Source organism: Adiantum capillus-veneris, chromosome 1 (genome assembly GCF_014529385.1).
Source record: "Adiantum capillus-veneris isolate H3 chromosome 1, ASM1452938v2, whole genome shotgun sequence".
Classification (NCBI taxonomy): domain Eukaryota; kingdom Viridiplantae; phylum Streptophyta; class Polypodiopsida; order Polypodiales; family Pteridaceae; genus Adiantum; species Adiantum capillus-veneris.
Window position 1 is genome coordinate 151,901,785 of NC_140931.1, and position 19,969 is coordinate 151,921,753.

The 19,969-nt window shown below is 39.7% G+C and overlaps 1 protein-coding gene across 1 annotated transcript; it reads left to right on the forward strand.

Moving 5' to 3' along the window:
- The first annotated feature begins 13,269 nt into the window (after positions 1 to 13,269).
- LOC147465810 (signaling peptide TAXIMIN 2-like) lies at positions 13,270 to 15,133 on the forward strand. Its single transcript, XM_086512505.1, has 2 exons — positions 13,270 to 13,562; positions 14,928 to 15,133. Exons 1-2 carry the CDS (start codon positions 13,342 to 13,344, stop codon positions 15,049 to 15,051), a joined length of 345 nt encoding a protein of 114 aa, XP_086368631.1. The 5' UTR covers positions 13,270 to 13,341; the 3' UTR covers positions 15,052 to 15,133.
- Positions 15,134 to 19,969: the final 4,836 nt, after the last annotated feature.

Genomic DNA, 19,969 nt, shown 5'->3' on the forward strand with positions numbered 1-19,969 from the left:
TGCATGTGCTCTTTCAAGGAAGATTTTAGTTTTGATTGCTACGATAGTATGCTTTTCATACTTGGAGTATTCCCATCCAATTTCATGAAGTTTTAGACCCCTTTTGAAGTCATTTTTGCCCTCAAAATCTCCATCTGAGCAGCACATTAAGAGATAGGTTTTTGATAGCTATTCTTGAGCTTGGATGATCCTACAAAATACCCGAACAAGAGACGGAGAAAAGTTCTTGACATTGATGGATACATACTCAGAGGGAGCTCATATTTTAGAGTTTGGACGATGACACTACGGAGTTCAAAACCTGGTAGAGGCATGTCATGAATGTATGAATCCACTCCACACACACATAGCTTCTTTTGCATCGAGAGAGAGCATAGCGTGAGTAGAGTCAGATCAGAGCACACACAAAGCTCAAAGGCATAGGTTTTGGCATTAACACTATAGGTGGATTTTGGTTACCAGCCAACATACAGACACTTTACAACCAAGGCATATATTTTTTCATCGATACTACAAGTGAAGTTTTTGGACACACACATAGGAATACAATCAACTTTTTGCATCGGTTACACACATATTGTGCTCTTGTTTCTACAATTTTCAGAGAGGGTTTGCCAGCCATGAGTCATCCATATACTCTTGGCTTGTGTATGCTTCTTTTGGCTTAATGTATGCCATCCATATACTCATCCATATACTCTTGGCTTGTGTATGCTTCTTTTGGCTAATGTATGCCATCCATATACTCTTGGCTTGTGTATGCTTCTTTTGGCTTAATGTATGCCATGTATTTGTGTTTAGCCATAGACTGGCTTGTGGTTTTCATTTCCTACAAGTGTTTTGGACACAGGGACTATGGGATGCATATGGTCATGCATACAGTTATGTGGTCTATGTAGTATTGATTGTGTGTGTTGTTATGAGAGCACAAGCAAGATTTACTATGGGATGCATATGGTCATGCATATAGTTATGTGGTCTATGTAGTATTGATTTCTTGTGCTCTTATGAGAGCACACACAATATTTACTATGGGATGCATACAATTATGTGGTCTATGTAGTATCGATTGCTTGTGCTCTTATGAGAGTAGTTTTATATGCACTTGATTATGCCAATTTTGATTGAGATTTTGCTCAATAATTATGGGAAAATCTGTCCAATTTTTCCTTGTTTTCTTGCCATGTTTTAATGCAATATGCATTTAGATATGTACAACATTGAGTCTTTAGGGTTGACTCTTGAGAGATAGTGGTCTTTAGGGCTGACTCTTCAGAGATAGTGGTCTCATCCTTGTTGGCTTATGTGATCTTGGCATTGTGGTCATATAGGTCACATTCATCAATAGTGTTGCTTTAGGTACGCAAAAACACAAGAGACACATGCATGATGCAAATATGGTAGTGACGCTAATTAGTGAAGCACTTACCATGGTGAGTATTCTAGTGATGGTGATGTCACGTTTGCCTCTAGTTTATTTTCTATATAGTTTATGTGCACACTTTATTCATGTTGGTTTCTAGTTGATGATGCTATTTTTTATGTCACGCCATACTGTAAGTGGTTCAATAGCTTTGCTACTGGGACATTTGGTTGTCTGCATCTTGTTGATGGTTCAATATATGATATTGTTGGTGCAAGAGATGTATGTTTGTCATTTTTTAGTGTTTCATCTTACATGATTTGCCATGTGCATTATGTTCCTAAGCTGAGATAGAGTTTGATCTCAAAGAAATAGTTGCAAGATAGTGGCTATCATATATTTCTTGGAGAGTAGTATTTTCAAATGCATAGGGGTTTGCTAGTGATTCAAAAAGGTGTTTGGAGTGGTATGGTTTACCCTTTGCACATTTCCCATGTACGAAATGATAGTGTCTCTATCATTTTACAGGCATGTAGAAAGATGCACATGTATCTTTTGTAGATAAGCTCCATGACACTATGCATGAAATGTCTGTGGATTCTGTGGATACAGAAGTACAATGGGAGTGCTCTCATGAGTCACAATAGGTTGAGTCACAACAGGTTGAGTTAGAGATAATAGAGATGGAGTTCTTTGATATGCTCATGTTAGAAGATGACATAGTTATGTCAAGACACATGCATCAAGTCCCTATGGATGAGGGGGAGATGGTCCTCCAGGAGTTAGAGTTTACACATCCAAGATGTGACTAGTGTTGATGGTGATGATGTAGATAGTATTGAGGTGGCTAGGTTAGCCGAGGTCATACAATTATTGTCAGTGTTGGAGAGTCTCATGCATAACCTTCTAATGCCGAGACCCGATATACTAGCTACAATGGAAGCTTTTTTAGTTGTATTTGTCAATCACGAGATAACTGACACTAGCTCGTGCTTGTGGAGCTATACATGTCATTATGCAATACCTATAGGATATTCATGCTGGCTCTAGTAGTGATACACATGCTTGACTATCACCAGAGCCTATACAACAACGTGCATGTATTTTGAGAGAGCCAGTGGGCATAAAGTGAGAGCTAAAATCTCTCTCTATCATTTTGTATATACAGAAGACTAGTAGTTAGCTAGTAGGTCCACTTATCCGCCTCATCGCCTTTAAGTGGAAGGTTGTTGTGGTAAAGGTGGTGTGCATCTTACTCAGGGTTGGACATTCCGATCATCCACTCTCACATCCCTTACTCGTTATCTATACAAAGTAATAAGGAGCTCTCTCACTATTCTATTCTCAGAAGCTGCTCCACCCACATTTGTTCTCTCTTCTCCACACACAACATGCACTATGCTTGTACCACTCATGCAAGGTCCTTCACTTATTCTTCGATACTCTAGGTAAGTTAATGATCCTTCATTCTTCATATATGTCATTATCAATAATGAAAACTCAAACTCGTAAAGAAATTGGTGGAAAAGCAAATCATCACCTCGCTCATCACGCACAAACCAACCAACAGACATTGCATGCACACCCACAATTGTGCACATGTACAAAGAGGAAAAAATTGCACACGCACAATTAACCAAATAAGTGACATGCACACACATACAAATGCACCCTTCATAGATTATTAATGGTTGAAATTTTGAGAGAATGTTTACATAAAATCATAAACTATTAAAAGATTAAGAGTTTTTTACAAATTTTCTTTGAGTCTAGACAGAAAATTGTATCAAATAATGAATAGGTTCATGTGTTGTAGCCACCCAAAATTTTAGTTTTTTCATGTAAGCTAGGCATGTTGGTAATTTGAGCAAGTTTAATTCTTGAATTACTTTGTCATAAAATCTAATATCCAACCAACCCAAATGATTTTCTCACATTAAACTGGTCATTTAATGTGGGAGAATAAACGGGAACAAGGGTTAGAATATAGACATGTGCTCATGGTTCTAGCTCAACACGGGGCCAAGGTTAAAGGGGTACAAATGAGAGATGGTATGTCAAAGAGCAAGACTAGCTAATGGAGCTTAAATACCTTTGGGTTAGCTTCATTAAAGACCTCCAAAGGTTAGTGTTAAAAGTCCTTTGACCTTAGGCAAGGGTTGTGCTTGATGTTGGAACCTGGCCCATGGCCCAAGCTTGAGGTGCTTGTTGACTAAGGTGCTTGAGGTGCTTAATGAGTAAGGTGCTAAGGTGCCCCATGACTAAGGTGCTTGAGGGGATCAAGGTGTTCCAAAAGTCAACAAGTATCCCTACTCATGGGGGCGACCCTCATTGTAGGAGCATGAGAAAGAACACACACACCCTCACACAAGTCAAGCCTTGCCTAAAGAAGCTGTTAGGAAATAAGACGTAGAAAAATAGATAATTGAGTAGATTACTTAATGGAGAGAGAGACAAATATACATACACGAGATTATAGAGTAGAGAGTGAGAAAGAGAGAGTACACACGATATACGTGGTTCACCCAATGTGGACTACGTCCACGGGAAAGCAGCCACTCAATGTCTTTAGTACTTCAAAACAAGAAGTAGTTTACAAAGGGATTATACCCTTAATGGAGCTTCACTCTCACCACCTCACACTCACCTTGTTGCATCAACTTCACACTCTATGAAATGTGTGTAGAAATGGCCTCCTTTTATGGGCCAAAAGGGCTATCCTCTCTTATGAGAGGCAGCCATGTGTAGCCGCCCTTGTGTGAATAAATCCAAATCGGACCCTCCAATCCGCCCATGTGTGGCCGCCCATGTGTGGCCGCCCTTGTGTAGACAAATCCGCTTTTGAATTCGGCCACCGGCCACCGGCCACCGGCCATTGACTACCGGCCACCAACCAACCGATGGTTGTTTTCCGACCACTTTCCGGCCGCCGTCCGGCCATAATATTCTGGCGAGGGAAAGATGGATAGCGCTTTGGCTATCACTATACAAGACACAATTGTCTTGTTTGAATCCAAGATCTTCTAAGAATTTGTGAAGCCACAGAATTTCTTTGCTTGCCTCCGTCATTGCTACATACTTTGCTTCCGTGGTAGAAAGTGAGACCACTTTCTGTAGCTTTGAAGCCCAGCTTACTACTGTGCCTCCAATCGTGAACACATAGCGAGTAGTGCTCCTTCGAGTATCTTTGTCACCTGCCATATCTGCATCAGCATACCCTTCTAGAAAAATATCAGTTCCTCCAAAATACAAAGCATTTGTTGTTGTCCCTTTTAAATACCTAAGTATCCACTTCACAGCTTGCCAATGCTCTTTACCTGGGTTGTCCATGAACCTACTCACGACTCCCACTACATGTGCAATGTCTAGCCTTGTCCAGACCATAGCATACATTAGAGAACCTACTGCAGCAGCATATGGAACTTTAGACATATAGGCTATCTCCTCTTGTGTCTTTGGACACATATCCTTTGTTAGTTTAAAGTGACCAGCCAAAGCTGTAGAAATTGGTTTTGCATTTTTCATTGCAAACCTTTCTAGTACCTTCTTGATGTAATCTTCTTGAGATAGCTTTATTGTCTTCTTCGTCCTGTCCCTTGATATTTTCATACCAAGTATCCTCTTTGCAGCACCTAAATCTTTCATTGAAAAAGATTTAGACAGCTCCTCTTTTAGGTCTTTGATGTCCTACATGTTAGCACTTGCAATCAACATGTCATCAACATACAACATTAGGATGATGAATTTCCCATCTCCCAAATTCTTCGTGTAGACGCAGTGATCCGAGTTTCATCTTGTGAATCCATGATCCAACATCTATTCAAGTACCATTGTCTTGATGCTCGCTTTAAACCATACAAGCTCTTCTTAAATCTACAAACAATTTTCTCCTTACCTTTTACTTCATACCCCTTTGGTTGAAGCATGTAGATTTCCTCCTCTAAGTCACCGTGAAGGAATGCCGTATTTACATCCATTTGCTCGAGATTTAGATCATGAGCAGCCACAAGGCTTAAGATAAGCCTAATTGAGTTCATTTTTACAACAGGAGAAAATATTTCATTGAAGTCAATACCTTTCTTTTGAGAAAACCTTTTTACCACAAGCCTAGATTTGTATCTTTTCTTCCCACCTTCTTCTTTCTTCACCTTGTACACCTATTTGTTTTGAAGTGCCCGCTTACCTTTAGGAAACTCAACCAACTCTCATGTTTGGTTGCGATGTAGTGAGTCCATCTCCACTTGCATGCTTTTCGTCCATTCTTCTTTGGATTCATGTTGCATAGCTTCTTCGTATGATTCCGGCTCTCCAGAATCTGAGATCAAGAGATGGTTGAAGGAAGGAACAAACCTTTCTAGAGGTCTACTTGCTCTTGTAGATCTTTGGGGAATAGGTTGAGGCTCCTCATTTGGTTAACGTTGTTGCACATTGTCACCGTTTGCAGTCCTTGAGTCTTCACTGTCCTCAAGCTCCATGTACTCATCACCTGTTTCTTTTGTTTGTTTTCTTTCCAAGTAATCTTTGTACATATTTTGTTCATTAAAAATTACATCCCTACTCCTTAAGATTTTACCATCTTCAGGATTCCATAGGCGATACCCAAAGTCACCTTCTCCATAGCCAATGAAGAAACACTTTTTGGACTTTGCATCTAGCTTTGATCTTAGGATTCTATCTATGTGCATGAAAGCCTCACACTCAAACACTTTGAGAAATGCATAATTCATCGATTTACCTGTCCATGCCTCTTCTGGAACTCCCCCATCCAATGCCGTTGAGGGTGACCAGTTGATTAAGTACACAGACGTACTTACAGCTTCCGCCCAAAGCTCAAGCGGTAGGCTTGCATGTAGCCACATGCTTCATGCTCGCTCCATGATTGTCCTATTCATCCTTTTCGAAATCCCATTTTGTTGAGGTGTCCTTGGGGTTGTCCTTTGCCTCCAAATGCCATTGCTAGCACAAAAGCTTTCAAAAGCTTGGCTGCAATATTCACCTCCATTGTCGGATCTGAAGCATTTAACCTTGGTACCTGTTTCATTCTCCACAAAGGCTTTCCACCTTTGAAATATGGAAAATACATCGGATTTATTCTTCATGACATAAACCCATGTTTTTCTAGTCGCATCGTCTATGAATGTTCATAGTACAATGAGCCACCAAGTGATGGTGTACTTACAGGACCCCAAACATCAGAATGAACCAACTCAAGTTTTTTATTTTTTCTTTCATTTCCTGATTTTTGAAATTTTACCCTCTTTTGTTTACCATAAACACAATCTTCACAGAACTCTAAGTCCACTTCTTTCAAATCTGGTAGAAGCTTCTTTGTTTGAAGGATTTGCATTCCTTTGGCACTCATATGCCCAAGTTGGTAGTGCCACACCGCACTGTCAACTTCTGTAGTTGTTGCACAAGCTGAAGGTTGTGTGCTAACAGTACACAAGTAAAGTGTACCAACCTTTTCTCCCTTGGCAACCACCAAAGATCCCTTTGAGATCTTCCACCGTTTGTTTCCGAATGCAATGTTGTGACCTTCATCATCCAATTGTCCTGTAGAGATCAAATTTTTGTGAAGAGAAGGAACATGCCTAACATCTTTAAGCTTCCATTCATTTCCGTTAGCAGTTTTGACAGAAACTGTACCTTTGCCGACAATCTCACAAGCTTCATCATCTCCCAAGTATACATACCCAAAATTACCTTTGGTGTAGTCTTGGAAATGTTGCTTGTGTGGTGTCGCATGGAATAAAGCCCCGGAATCTACTATCCAGGAATTAGACACATTGTCTAATGAGAGAATTAGAGCATCTTGCTCTACTTTACCTGCCACATTGGCCTCCGATGTTGGTGATAGCCGTTTTTCGGCTCTCCGTAATTGCCATAGTAAGCTACCTCACCCTACCAAATTCACCCAAACACTATGGCTATCCCTACCATTTCACTGTACATAGGCGTGTGTGAGTTACGGGACTTTTCCCATATCTCCTTAAAAACCCTCAGCTAGCTAGTCACTGTGCTAGTTGAGCCAAAAAAATAAATAAAATCAAAAAAATAATAAATATTATGGCCCATTTGTGTGTAAATATTTCATTATATATGTGGCCTAAATATGGGGATTTTTATAATTATTTTGATATTTATTTAAATATTTATACCTAGGTGTGTGTTTTATTAAATTTACCTTCTTTCATCCTCTTGCACCATAAGTATATTTTTTGCCAATATGTACATACTCTAACCTTATATTTTTCCTTTATACAAATCACTCCTACATTTTCACCCTCACCCTCGTGAAAACAAAAAATTAATTTCTACTCACTGGTCACGTTTATTATATTATTTACTTGCATACCTTTTTCTCTTTCACCCAAAATAATTCAAAGAGGGACCATATCATATGATTCCAATATCTTTCCATATCCCTAACTCCTCCATATTTTTATTATTATTTTTACTCATTATTCTAACACCATGTGCTCATTGAGCTAACGTCCATGAATAGTCCATACACTAGTCCCACCATGTATATATTTCTTTATTCACCAATAATCCTCCTCCATGCATGGGTCAAGGGCAACTTGGATGCTTTGTATTATGATATGACAAAGGAGGGGCTCACTCTTGGATGCATTGTACAAATTCAACAAAGGAGGGGGCCACTAAAAGACTTTTGCAGGCATAAAAAAAGGCTTTTTGGTGAGAATTTTGGCACCTATCTCCACTCTGAATTTGGAGCGGTGGTCAAAAGAGAAAATGTAGCCCACGCTCTGAATAATCACCTCAAATTGTTTCATGATTTTTGGAGCTATCAGCGGTGAGATATGATTTTTTGAGTGGACCCCAATCTGCCTACTTTTCTCACAAGTAGTCCATAGTCTTCTCTCACCTCTTTCCACACTTCTACACACACTCACACACATTCCTCTCAATCCCTCACTCAAACCTACACCTTGAATGGTTTCTCTCACCTTCTTCACCATTAACCTCCCCGCTTACTTCCATAGCTCTCATATGAGCTCCACATGTACATACACCATCTCCATGCCTCTCTCTATTATCTCCAAAGTACAATTCCATCTTAACCCTTATGTATATACATAAATTCAGCATGTGTACCATGCTTAACCTCTGAAAATCAAGAGATCTCATCAATGGAATTACCATTTTCATCATGATAATCAACCTTGGCGGCGGTGGCGTAAAGAAGGGAAGACGAAGAAGAAGATCGATAGTCATTTTGAGAACCTACACAAGTAAGTCCAAAACTTCTTCAAGCTTCACCATCACAAGGATTTTCTCACTTCATTCAACCATCTTACTTCAACCATCCACCCCATTCTACCCATTGTAAAAATATCATTAACTTTCTAGTGATTACTAACACTAACCACTAACATACTAACACAAAATAGCCATTGACCTAACCATAAAAGACACCTCACCTCAAAACATGTGTATAGTAACTCTCTCTCTCTCTCTCTCTCTCTCTGTCTATCCTTACTTACTTTCACCTTATCTACCATCAATACTGCTCTCTTTTGAGCCCACACCCATGACTCAAGCAGACAAAGAAGGCCCGCAATGTTTTGATATTCAAAAAAATCATAATCCTGATTTGTTAGCTTGTAAATTAGGATTTCCAATAATCTTAGTGAGGGGTCTCCAACCTATCCCTCTCCTTCTTGTAAAACAACCTCCAACATCTCACATAACACCCCAACACTCTATGCGTGAGGAGAGACTTAGGTGTAGCAACCACTTGTGAGCTTCACTCTTGGTGTGAGAGAAGCCTTCATGCTACACATTGCAAGTGAGAGAGCGTGAGTTCCACAAATCTCAAAACCACTACTGTATATGCTCTTTCATCATCAATAAATTGAGGTTTGGTGTATCAAAGGCGTGATTCAACGTTCAAATCTTCGTCCTTCCATTTGTGCAATACGGTTTGGTGAATTCAAGGTGACTTGTGTATTTTGAGTTTTTATCGGTTGATCTTGATTTTAGAAAGTGTTTTAGTGTGTTTTTCATTGCCAGTTTTTTGTCCATTGTAAGAGGGTATTGTGGTGAGAGGTCTCCCACACCCTAAGACAATGTGTGTGTGTTTTGGCAATGTTTAGCAATCACTAAGCATTGAGTGAGTTTTGTACAAGTTCTACGATAGCATCATAACGAACCATCTCCATTTGCAAGTCACAAATAAGGTATTACGCAAGATCCTTTCCTCTCTCTCTTCCCTTTGCTCTAGCTCTCTCTGGTCCATTTCATGTGTGTCTTGGTGTGAGGTTGCAAGATCCTTTCCTCTCTCTCTTCCCTTTGCTCTAGCTCTCTCTGGTCCATTTCATGTGTGTCTTGGTGTGAGGTTGCTTGTGTGTGTTGTGTGGTGCATCTTCTTGGTTGTGCCAAAATCTCTCTTGCGTCCTAGTTCGCATACCATAACTAGGTGGTGCCCCTATCTTGTTTAGGTTTGGCTGTGGGTTTGTTGTTTTGTTGTGTTTGTGGTTGCCCTAGCCCCAATTGAGCAGCACGGGAGCCTTGAGGGGTGTTTAGAGGTTGCCTTTCTTGTTGCCTGCCCCGGATCGCCTCATTGGCTTGTTGTCTTGAGACTCTGTCTCCTTCTTCTTCTTGGACCAGCAATCCTTCTTGATGTGGCCCTTCTTGCCGCAGTTCCAACATTCAAGAACTGACTTTGTGCGTGACTTGCTCCGTCTTGAGCGATCACGACCCTTTTGGTTTTTGAACCTCTCCTTAGGCCTTCCTCTTGTTTCTACTGACAGTGCAACACTTGATGATTCTCCTGTGCTTCTCCTTCGTATTTCCTCGCTTAGGAGAACACCCACAACATCATCAAACTTAACAGTATTTGTGCTAGAAATAGAATTACTTACAGCCATCACAAGGCTGTCCCAACTATCCGATAGAGATGATAGTATAAGGAGAGCTGGCACTTCGTCATCGAAATTGATTTTCACCGATCGAAGTTGACTTATGTTTGTGTTAAAGTCATTTAGGTTTTCTGCAACTGAACCATTCTCCGCCATCTTTAGATTGAACAAGCGCTTCATAAGAAATACCTTATTGGATGCCGATGGTTTCTCGTAGAAGTCGTCAAGTGACTTCATCAAGTCTCCATGGTCTTCATCTCCGAAACATTGAAGGCCACCGTTGACGCCAAGCTTAACCGGATTGTTCCCAGTGCCTTTCGATCAAGGACAATCCATGCTTCATCTGCCATTGTTGCGGGCTTCTTCGCAAGACAGCCTAGTGACAAATAGAGATCCTTCTTGTAGAGATAGTCTTCAATCTGCATCTTCCAATGTTGGTAGTTTTTGCCGTTGAACTTCTCAATCTTGAGCTTCCCTTCCTCCGCCATAACTCCCACTCAATTCAAGGAATCCTTTCCTTGAGATAATTTAGCTACGAGCAAACCTTGCTCTAATACCAGTTGTTAGGAAATAAGACGTAGCTAAATAGATAATTGAGTAGATTACTTAATGGAGAGAGAGACAAATATACATACACGAGATTATAGAGTAGAGAGTGAGAGAGAGAGAGGACACATCCGCCCATGTGTGGCCGCCCTTGTGTAGACAAATCCGCTTTTGAATTCGGCCACCGGCCACCGGCCATTGACTTCCGACCACCAGCCACCGGCCAACCGACGGTTGTTTTCCGACCACTTTCCGGCCGCCGTCCGGCCATAATATTCCGGCGAAAAGGAATATTTCGGCAAGGGAAAAAAGTCTCGGGGGCTGATTTTTTGCCGTGAAAATTTTTGGTTTCCGGCGAGTGATTTTCCTTTACGCACGATGGCTTCTCCTCATAATGTGGGCCTTACAAATGTGCGCTTTTACCACAGAAAATTACAAGGGTAAATCAGGCTCTATACTTAACAGAAGCAACATGGACACATGTCAAGTTCCTCTCCATGTTGCCCTCATAAGGTGCCTAAAGACTATTGGTTGGCCTCTCAAGGGATCCAATGATAATTTAGCTAATTTAATTAATTGTTTAGGCATGTATCAAGGCCTCTCTCTCAAAAGGGGAAAGGTGGACACTTGTCCCAAGGCTAGTATGGTTGCTTGATATGCACTCTACATGTGATTGGCTAAGCTTGAAGGGGTCCAGTCAACTTCTAGCATGAGCTACAAGGGGGGGTCAACCAAGGAAGCTAGGGGCAAGTTTGGGGGGTATACTCTTCCCCCCCCCTCACACACACACATATTGGTGTGAGGTGCAAAGTGCAAGAGCTCCATCTCCTTCTCCAAGCTTATTGAGAAGTTGAGAGCCTACACCAACACTCTTGGCTATGAATGCAAATCCAACCAAGATCCATGCTTCAATGCTTAAGCTTCATGGTCAAATTTCAACTTATACAATCCATGTCCGTGGTGGATTTGGCCATGAGCATTAAGATATGACTGTAGATATTGCTTATGCCTATGATGTCTTCTTGGGTATTGGCATCCAAAACCAATAGCTACCATGCTAGTCTTTCTAGTTAAGGCACTTTTCAAGAGACATGATTTTCTAAAGCCCCCAAGATTGCGGTACATGGATCCATATCTTTTTGAGAATGATCCATTGACAATTTTTACATTTGATTGATGTGTCCTTACATTTTGGTTTTGCCTATGACCCTAACAAAAGAGGTCTGGTTCAAATCTTAAATTCATGGAAGAGGTTGAAATCCCTTGGCTAAACAAGTATCAGACCTATTTGTAGATGTTGCTTACACCTATGATCTCTTCTTGGGTCCTCGCATCCATAGCCACCAGCTCAAAGCAGTAGTAGGTGCCTCAAACCTTGTTTTTGGATCTCATTACGGAGTATCTAATGAGATCCCTGTTTGGATTACATAGTGAAAAAGATAAGACAACAAAATGTTTCTTTCTCTCTCATTCTATTTCCACACATCCAAGGAGATATTTGTATGGATCTTTCTCTATGTCTCACACACACACAGCTCGATGGTGGTACTCTCTCTCTCTCTCTCTCTCTCTCTCTCTCTCTCTCTCTCTCTCTCTCTCTCTCTCTCTCTCTCTGTGTGCGTGTGTGTGTGTGTGTGTGTGTGTGTGTGCGCTGCACGCATGCAAGCTGCAGCACAACATCTGTGACAAATCAAGCGAAATATGCACTACGTGCTTGGCCTTGGAGGTGGAAGGCTGGGGATACTCGATATCTAGGTGCGCATTGCTCCCTCTCTCTCTCTCTCTAGCCTTGCCCAAGCCCACTCTACCAAAAACGGCAAAGTTGGCCTCCACTCATCAATGTTGGCTGCTAAACGACAGACTTTTGTGGCTTGTTGTCTTCGTCAGCTTTTGCAGGTTCATGCAAGGAGAAATCCAATGGCGTCAACAAAACGACGCATGTAGCACCGTGTGAATGTACCCTAACTCAATGAGAAGATTTCTCCATGGACTTTGGTCCTCAAATTTGAAGAAATCTCTCTCTCTCCCTCTCTCTCTCTCTCTCTATCTCTCTCTCTTTGAGGTCTCTTGGGATTGTTTTTATGATGTAAAAATCTGTCTTCTCATGGGTGCGTGCGTGCGTGCGTGATAACAAGAGGAAACTAGAATACCATTTTTCTATCACCCAAGTGTCGTTGCCTTTGGAGTATTAGGTCTTGAGTTCAAGACTTGTCACGGATAAATCATATCTTTGAGGTCTCTTGGGATTGTTCTTAGTCTCTTTTCTCCCCTTCTTCTTCTCTCTCTCTCTCTCTCTCTCTCTCTCTCTCTCTCAACTTAGAACATGGGTGAGGGTTCGACCCTCACTCTCTTACTGAATTTTTGACGAGGCAAAGGTCGTTAGATTTTAAACGACGTGTGCGATTTTCCCTCACGCTCGACAGCTGCGCTCTCTCTCTCTCTCTCTCTCTCTCTCTCTCTCTCTTCCATGAACCCTGAGTGGTGAGAGAGAGAAGGAGATGATGCGCAGAAGCCCATGCACATGAAGAGAAGCACAGGCTAGGTAACATGGGACATCATGAGAAGGAGGACAAGAAGACGGGCAAAGAAAAGAAGGGGAAAGAGTCTGCTTCCGAGAGCAGCAGCAGCAGCAGCCACAGCCACAGCCACAGCCACCATGAGGAGAGCAATCACGTGCAATGCCGGCCATGTGCTTTCATTCTCGGATTACCATTTGCCGTGCTTGGTGTCTTCCTCTCTCTGCTTGGTGTAGTCATTTGGGTTGCCGGGTAAGCCCTAGCACCATCCACATCTCTCTTCTCTTGTACCTCACGCATTAGACTTATATATACACAAGAAGTTTTGGACAAATTCTCACAATAATTCCTACATTGAGACTTACCTCAACATCATGAGCTTCTGTGGAGCGGCACCACATACCTAGCTAGGTATGATTGGGGGCAAGGGACCGGGGGGGGGGGGGGGGGGGGGGGGGACTGGTGGTCCCAAGCCCCAAATCGTACCTAGCTAGGTATGCAATGCCTCCCCCACAGAAGCTCATGATGTTATGCATTGTATGAAAAACACTGAAAAAGACTCCGTTTTCCTACATGAGAAAAATTCTAAATCTTCTTGTGATAGAGAAGCTACTCTCTCTTACAAGTGCATCCACGCGTGATGTGTAGGATATCTAGGCTGTCTTTGTTTTACATGGCTCATGAGGTGTTTTTCTGGGCGCAAGTTAAAGTGCATTTGCCCAAAAGGTGTTGCATATTTGATCATCTTTGAAGTTTGCTCAGCAAGAGGCAGGGGGACAAGTACGGTACGATCTTATCAAAAAATACAACGTATTAGAATTTATATCCTACAATCTAGTCTTTTATCACCAATAAAATGGATACAAACCACAATTGATTTTTGACTGGCACTAGTGCCGTAAAAATTTGAACGATTTTATAATTTCCTTGGACATTTGAGTGTATCTTTTGAAGGGTAGCTCACATTTTCACCGGTCAAAAAAGGGCAAAATATCTTGAAACGAGTAAAATGTCCGCCCAAAAGCAACCCTGATACAGACTCTACCCTTGTAAAGAAGGTACCCATCATCCAAAGAGTAGTTGGCAGTTCTTTTGAGACCTCTTAAGGACCATTCAATATTGTATCTTATGGTCATATAGTATGGCGAAAGAGTATGTTGTATTTGTGCCAAAGAGTAAGTTGTATTTGTAAAAGTGGGTAGAACTTAAGGACTTGATGGTCAATGTGCGTATCACCCTTGCATTTGCCATGCATTTGATGTTTGTATTACTTGTCTCTTTGACATTATGCTGAATGGGCTCTCTCCAAAAGATGTGCTTACTTATATGTTATAATTATGCCTTATGTATACATATTTCTCAAGGATGTGAGAATACACTTTAATGAAGCCTTCTCTGCTAAGAATCTTACTCCATGGACTTATTCGAAGCATAATATGGCTTTCATTCTATCAATGTGATGAGACAAAGAGACGATTCAAAAAACATCATGTATAGAAAAAATAGAAATACTAGTTTTTATACTTTTCTTGAAAGTGTTTCAAATGATTTCATCTATTGATTGCCCTAAGATCTCACGATTAAATTGTGTGCTGATCATAACTCTCGGTTGTGCAGTACTATTTTCTCATGCATTTGCCCTTGTTGTGGTTGTTGCGTTCTGCTGGTAAATCTGGCATTGAAGCTCACAAGGGCCCCTTTGAAGATATTGAGATGGTTTATTGATAGCATTCCGTGCTAGCGAATTCACATAGCTATTCACATTTGCAAGCTTTTCTTCATTGCTTCTTTAGAGTTATGTATCAAGAGAAGTTATCATTGGGTTTAAATTTCTTGTGAGAATGTGTCAATTTCTTTGATATCGCAAGTTTCAGAAACTTATGAGTTAGTACAACAAACACTTAAACGTTGAGAATTGAGATCATAGCAATTGTTTGTTCAATCAAGTTACAATAATATCAAATAATTAGAAATTAAATATATATGACTATTACTATTATTGAACGGAGGTCTTTAAAGCATTAAAATTTTTGTTTGTAATTGAGCCTTAAAAGAAGCAATATCAATGAATGCATGCAAGGTCTCACTCATTGTTGCATACATTGGAGTTAGAGGTTGAGCTTTATAAGAGTACATCAGAGTGTGTCATGTTAAAAGCCAATTCTACCATGGTTTCACAACTCTCTTGACTTGCAAGAGTTGATTATAACTTGAGATGCACCACTACTGTGTGTGTGTGTGTGTGTGTGTGTGTGTGTGTGTGTGTGTGTGTGTGTGTGTGTGTGTGTGTGTGTGTGTGTGTGTGTGTGTGTGTGTGTGTGTGTGTGTGTGGGGTATAAGCAGTCCTTGTGTGATGTTGTTTAGTGATACCTACATAGTAACATTATGTCAAACCAATTAGGCATGGAGGATCAAAGAACTAACCATAAGTGCTAGGAAAAGTTCTAAGGCAATTACACAGCCAATATATTACAAAAAACTGTAAAAATCTAACTAATGTGTTACTTTTTTGCTTGCTATTTTTGCATAAATACCCATATGAAAACAATTTGTAGCATAATCAAACTATGCAAATGTAAACCCTCACAAACACAATGAGATATCAATAAATATCGAGTGTCTCATTATTGAGCATTGTAAGCAACTACCTACGCTAACCCCAAAATAAAAAATGACATATGGTGTACAAACTGCGAGTTCCCACCAATCGAGCCTCTTCTATCAAAACATTGCAATTGCAATCCAAAACTCACCACAAAATCATCCAAGCATGCTAGCAAGCGTAGAAATTTCCTATGAATCATAATCAAACTTGTTTAAAAAGTACATTGGTCATATGACACTTTTATGTTCTCTTAAGTGAGAAACTTTCTAGCATTGTTGCAAAGATGCAAACTAGGTTCTGAGATGCTTAAAAGCCATGAAGTTATGAGCTGAAAAAACTCAGTAATTTTTTTGGGATGCCAATTTACCTTTAGGTTTTTGTTTACAAAGCACTTTTCAATGTAAACTATGCAAAAAAAAGGTGTACCAATTTTTGCTACTATTTCACCTTAAAACTGCTCTTAGTGAGCTCTAGAGTGCTACATAACTAGACTATGAAGTTCTCAACATGTTCTTAGGTTTTTTAAAGAATAGGTAATGGTTATATTTGATGTTATGGTTATATAAAAATATATCCATGCTGCTTTAGTGACAAAATTTACACTTCAATGAATTTTTTGGGCAATGTTTATGTAATCCAAAGACACATTTGAGCATGTGCATGGATTCCATAGTATATAGATCTTCTTTTGTGATTTTTTAGGCACCTAATATGCCATTTAGCTAACTACAACACAACATTTGAAGGATTTTTCCATTTTATGAGAATCGGCCTTATTTTAAGCTAGAAGTATCAATCTCTTCAATATTGATAAAATAACTTAACAAGAATGGTATGCTTGTATCTTATGTCCAAATCTAGTTCAATTTGTCTACTTTTTGATGGATTTCAAAGGGATTTCAAAGGCCACATTATGGAAGTGAACTTTTTCATTTAGGCAGTTTTGGTACTTCATAGTCATGTGTCTAAAATTTTCCTAGTAGGAAGGCACCTTTTGATGCTTTTTAGGATTTTTGTGTATTTACATGAATGTGAAGGACCAGAGAATCTCAAGAAGAAGCATACTTATTGTCCAAGATGATGGTAGTAAAAGAAACATCAATGTTAGGTAAACAAAATATAAGGAAACCGTGTTATTTTTTTTAAGTCTTAAACCAAGTTTGTTTGATTCTGTAAACCCATCAATCTTGTTTATTAATTTTTTGATTATGTACCATCTAATTATCTATCCTGTAGGAAGGGAATGGGGTCTATCAATATAATTCACCCACAATTGTGAGTTTTGCTATTAAAAAAAAAAGGGAAGGGAATGGGGTCTAAGGGGGCCTCTTTATTTGTTATGGGATTAAAAAGGAGACTATTAAAGGGGCAAATGGGTGGATGCCATGCAGACTAAAATGGTGGGTATGGAAGGGCCTAAAAGTAAGTGGTCAATGTTAGCAGCGGGCTAACACAGGCTACACCAATTATGCACCAAGATGTGCTATAGTGCACAATATTTCCTGTTTATTGTATAGGGCCTTGGGCTCATTTAGGAGCTTCAAAGTTGTATAAGTTTAGGCTAAAGAGCTCAATTTTATCCCATAGTTGAAGGGTTTGAGGCCCAAAGCTATAAAAGAGCCCTATGCTTAATGAGAAGTCATTCTTGGGTGAGTTCTCCTCTTTGTAGAGTGGATGGTCATGAGGCTCACGGGCTTTCCATGCCCATGTAGCTCTTGATTATTAATAATCAATAACACTTTCTTTCTTATTAGTCTCCTTTGTTTGATTATGTGGAGTGAGATTTTATTAGTGTGATGGTAGATCTCTAATCCCTTTTTTGAGTTAATCTCTTCTATCCACAACTTTGGCCATGGTGTGTTAGGACTATGCCTTCCTTCTCTTCCTCTCTCTCTACAAGGTGTGCGCTTAGTGTGTGTGCATATGTAGTCGCATCGAGGGGATGTACCGGAATGGACACACTAATACGGAGTAGGTATGTTAATTGCATGCTTGTATAGTTGTGTGATTAAGAGTTGTGATTAGAGTGATTGATGTGAGAGGTTAATTTCAATCACATGACTGTGTACAAGTGATTAGCAAGTAGTAATGTGTAGTTGATTAGAGGAATCCCTTTCCATGGATTCTCTCTATGATGAGAAGAAGGATCCCTTGAATCCTCTATGTCTATACATCCTATACTCATGCTTCCATGCCCTAGCCAGGTTGTCGATCCACGGATTTAACAATTTTGTGGGTTGCGATTAGGTCGTGCTACAACACCTCCCTACATGGTACCGTTGCCGGGGATCGATAACCTAAGCCAGTGAGTTTAGGATGTGTAGAATAGAGTAATTTCACTACTAATTTTCTCGGTCTTTGAGTGTGTGTAACTCAATTTTTGGTGTAATTTGATGATGTTTGTGCCAAAAATTGATTCTAATGTTGAGTTATGAATACCCCAAACCCCCAATTCCACCCCCAATTTCACTAATTTCATGCTAACCCTTACTAATTTTGCTTCTTTCTATGCTAATTGAACTAATTTCATGTTAATTTTTACTAATTTTGACTAACCTTGCTAACCTAACCACTAACATTTGAAGTGTAAAGTATGTTAAATCCCCTTGCTGCAAGAGGTGGAATCATCACTCTCATCAAGTTAATTGTACCAATTTATGCCTAATTCGATGATTTGAGTGTTTGATTTTGACCTACAAATGGTCAATTTTGGAGCCGATTTAATGGTGCACACACTTGTGTGTGTAATGATGCAACTTCGCGTGGAGCAAAGGAAGAGTTTGGAGTGTAATTACGATGTAAGTGCACTCACTTGTTATGTCAATTCTTGATTGATTAATGTGGTTCAATGTTGTTAATCATTTGCTAAAATTAGGTGTGTAACACAAATTGACCTACACTTTGCACCTAATTTGATACACTTTGAATGAAATTGATAGTCAAATTGTGACTAATGAACTTTGTGTGTATCAAAATAATGCTTAATTCTCATCAAGAATTCATGTTTGTGCATAAAAATCACTGTGTGTGTGCATGCACCAAAGAGGGAAAAAATTGTCAAAAATTTCAAGTGTGTGTGCACCTAATCTTGAATGTGTGCATACATAAAAATTGATGAAATTGATGATACATGAGTATGCAATCATGTAGTTGATGCGTATGCTAGGCTAATTCACTCATTGGATAAGCTTAATTGCCAAAAATTTGGGCAAAGATTGAGTGTGTGTGCCTATCCAAGGCCACTTGATTTTCAATGATTGATAGTCAATTGGAGCACCAAAATGATTTTTTATTGTGAAATGTTCATCAAAAGTGTGTGCAATCATTAGGTGTAAGCCTAAATGCATTGCCAATTGAACCAAATTTGATCTTTTGTGCTTAATTTTTGAGTGTGTGCATTGCTTGATTGGATCAAAATAGTGTGAATTTTTTAGAAATTGAGCATGCGTGCGTTCACTTATGCTTGATTGAGTTTGCAATTTGAGCATTACAATGTGAAATTGATGGATTATTTGCATAAAATTTTGGTCTAAATTTGGGTGTGTGTGCCTACTCAATGGCATTGGATATCCAAATTAGGGATGAATAATTGGGAGCAATTACCAATTATGATTATTGAAAGGCCTAAAAGATTGGTGTGTATGATCAAATGACTTGGTATGACTCAATTGTATACAATTGAGGATGATTTTATTACCATTGATGTGTATGCCAATTTGATATGGTAAAAATTTCATGAAGATGTGATTCATGAGTTTCTATAAGTACAAGCATGAAGCTTTGTAAAACCAAATGACAAATCTGGGTTTGGATGATTAGAGAAATGAGATATGAGCAATTAATTCTGTGATGATTGTTAATTCGGACTGGATTGGAAAATGAGGGAAGTTACCCCATTGGTTTGCATTGCAAAATAAGTGAAAATGTGAAGTAAGTTGAGGCATTTTGATATTTTGTGCATACATGTGTTTTAAAGAAAATTGTACGTACAAGGAATCATGAATTGAGAACAAGAGAAGAGAGAATGCATGGAACTATAGGTGCGTAATTGTTC

Bases quoted from the DNA above. Each gene is read 5' to 3' on its own strand.
- LOC147465810 (XM_086512505.1), top strand. From the start codon at position 13,342: ATGGGACATCATGAGAAGGAGGACAAGAAGACGGGCAAAGAAAAGAAG. The intron at 13,563-14,927 runs GTAAGCCCTAGC...TCGGTTGTGCAG, and splicing joins GTAGTCATTTGGGTTGCCGG to TACTATTTTCTCATGCATTT.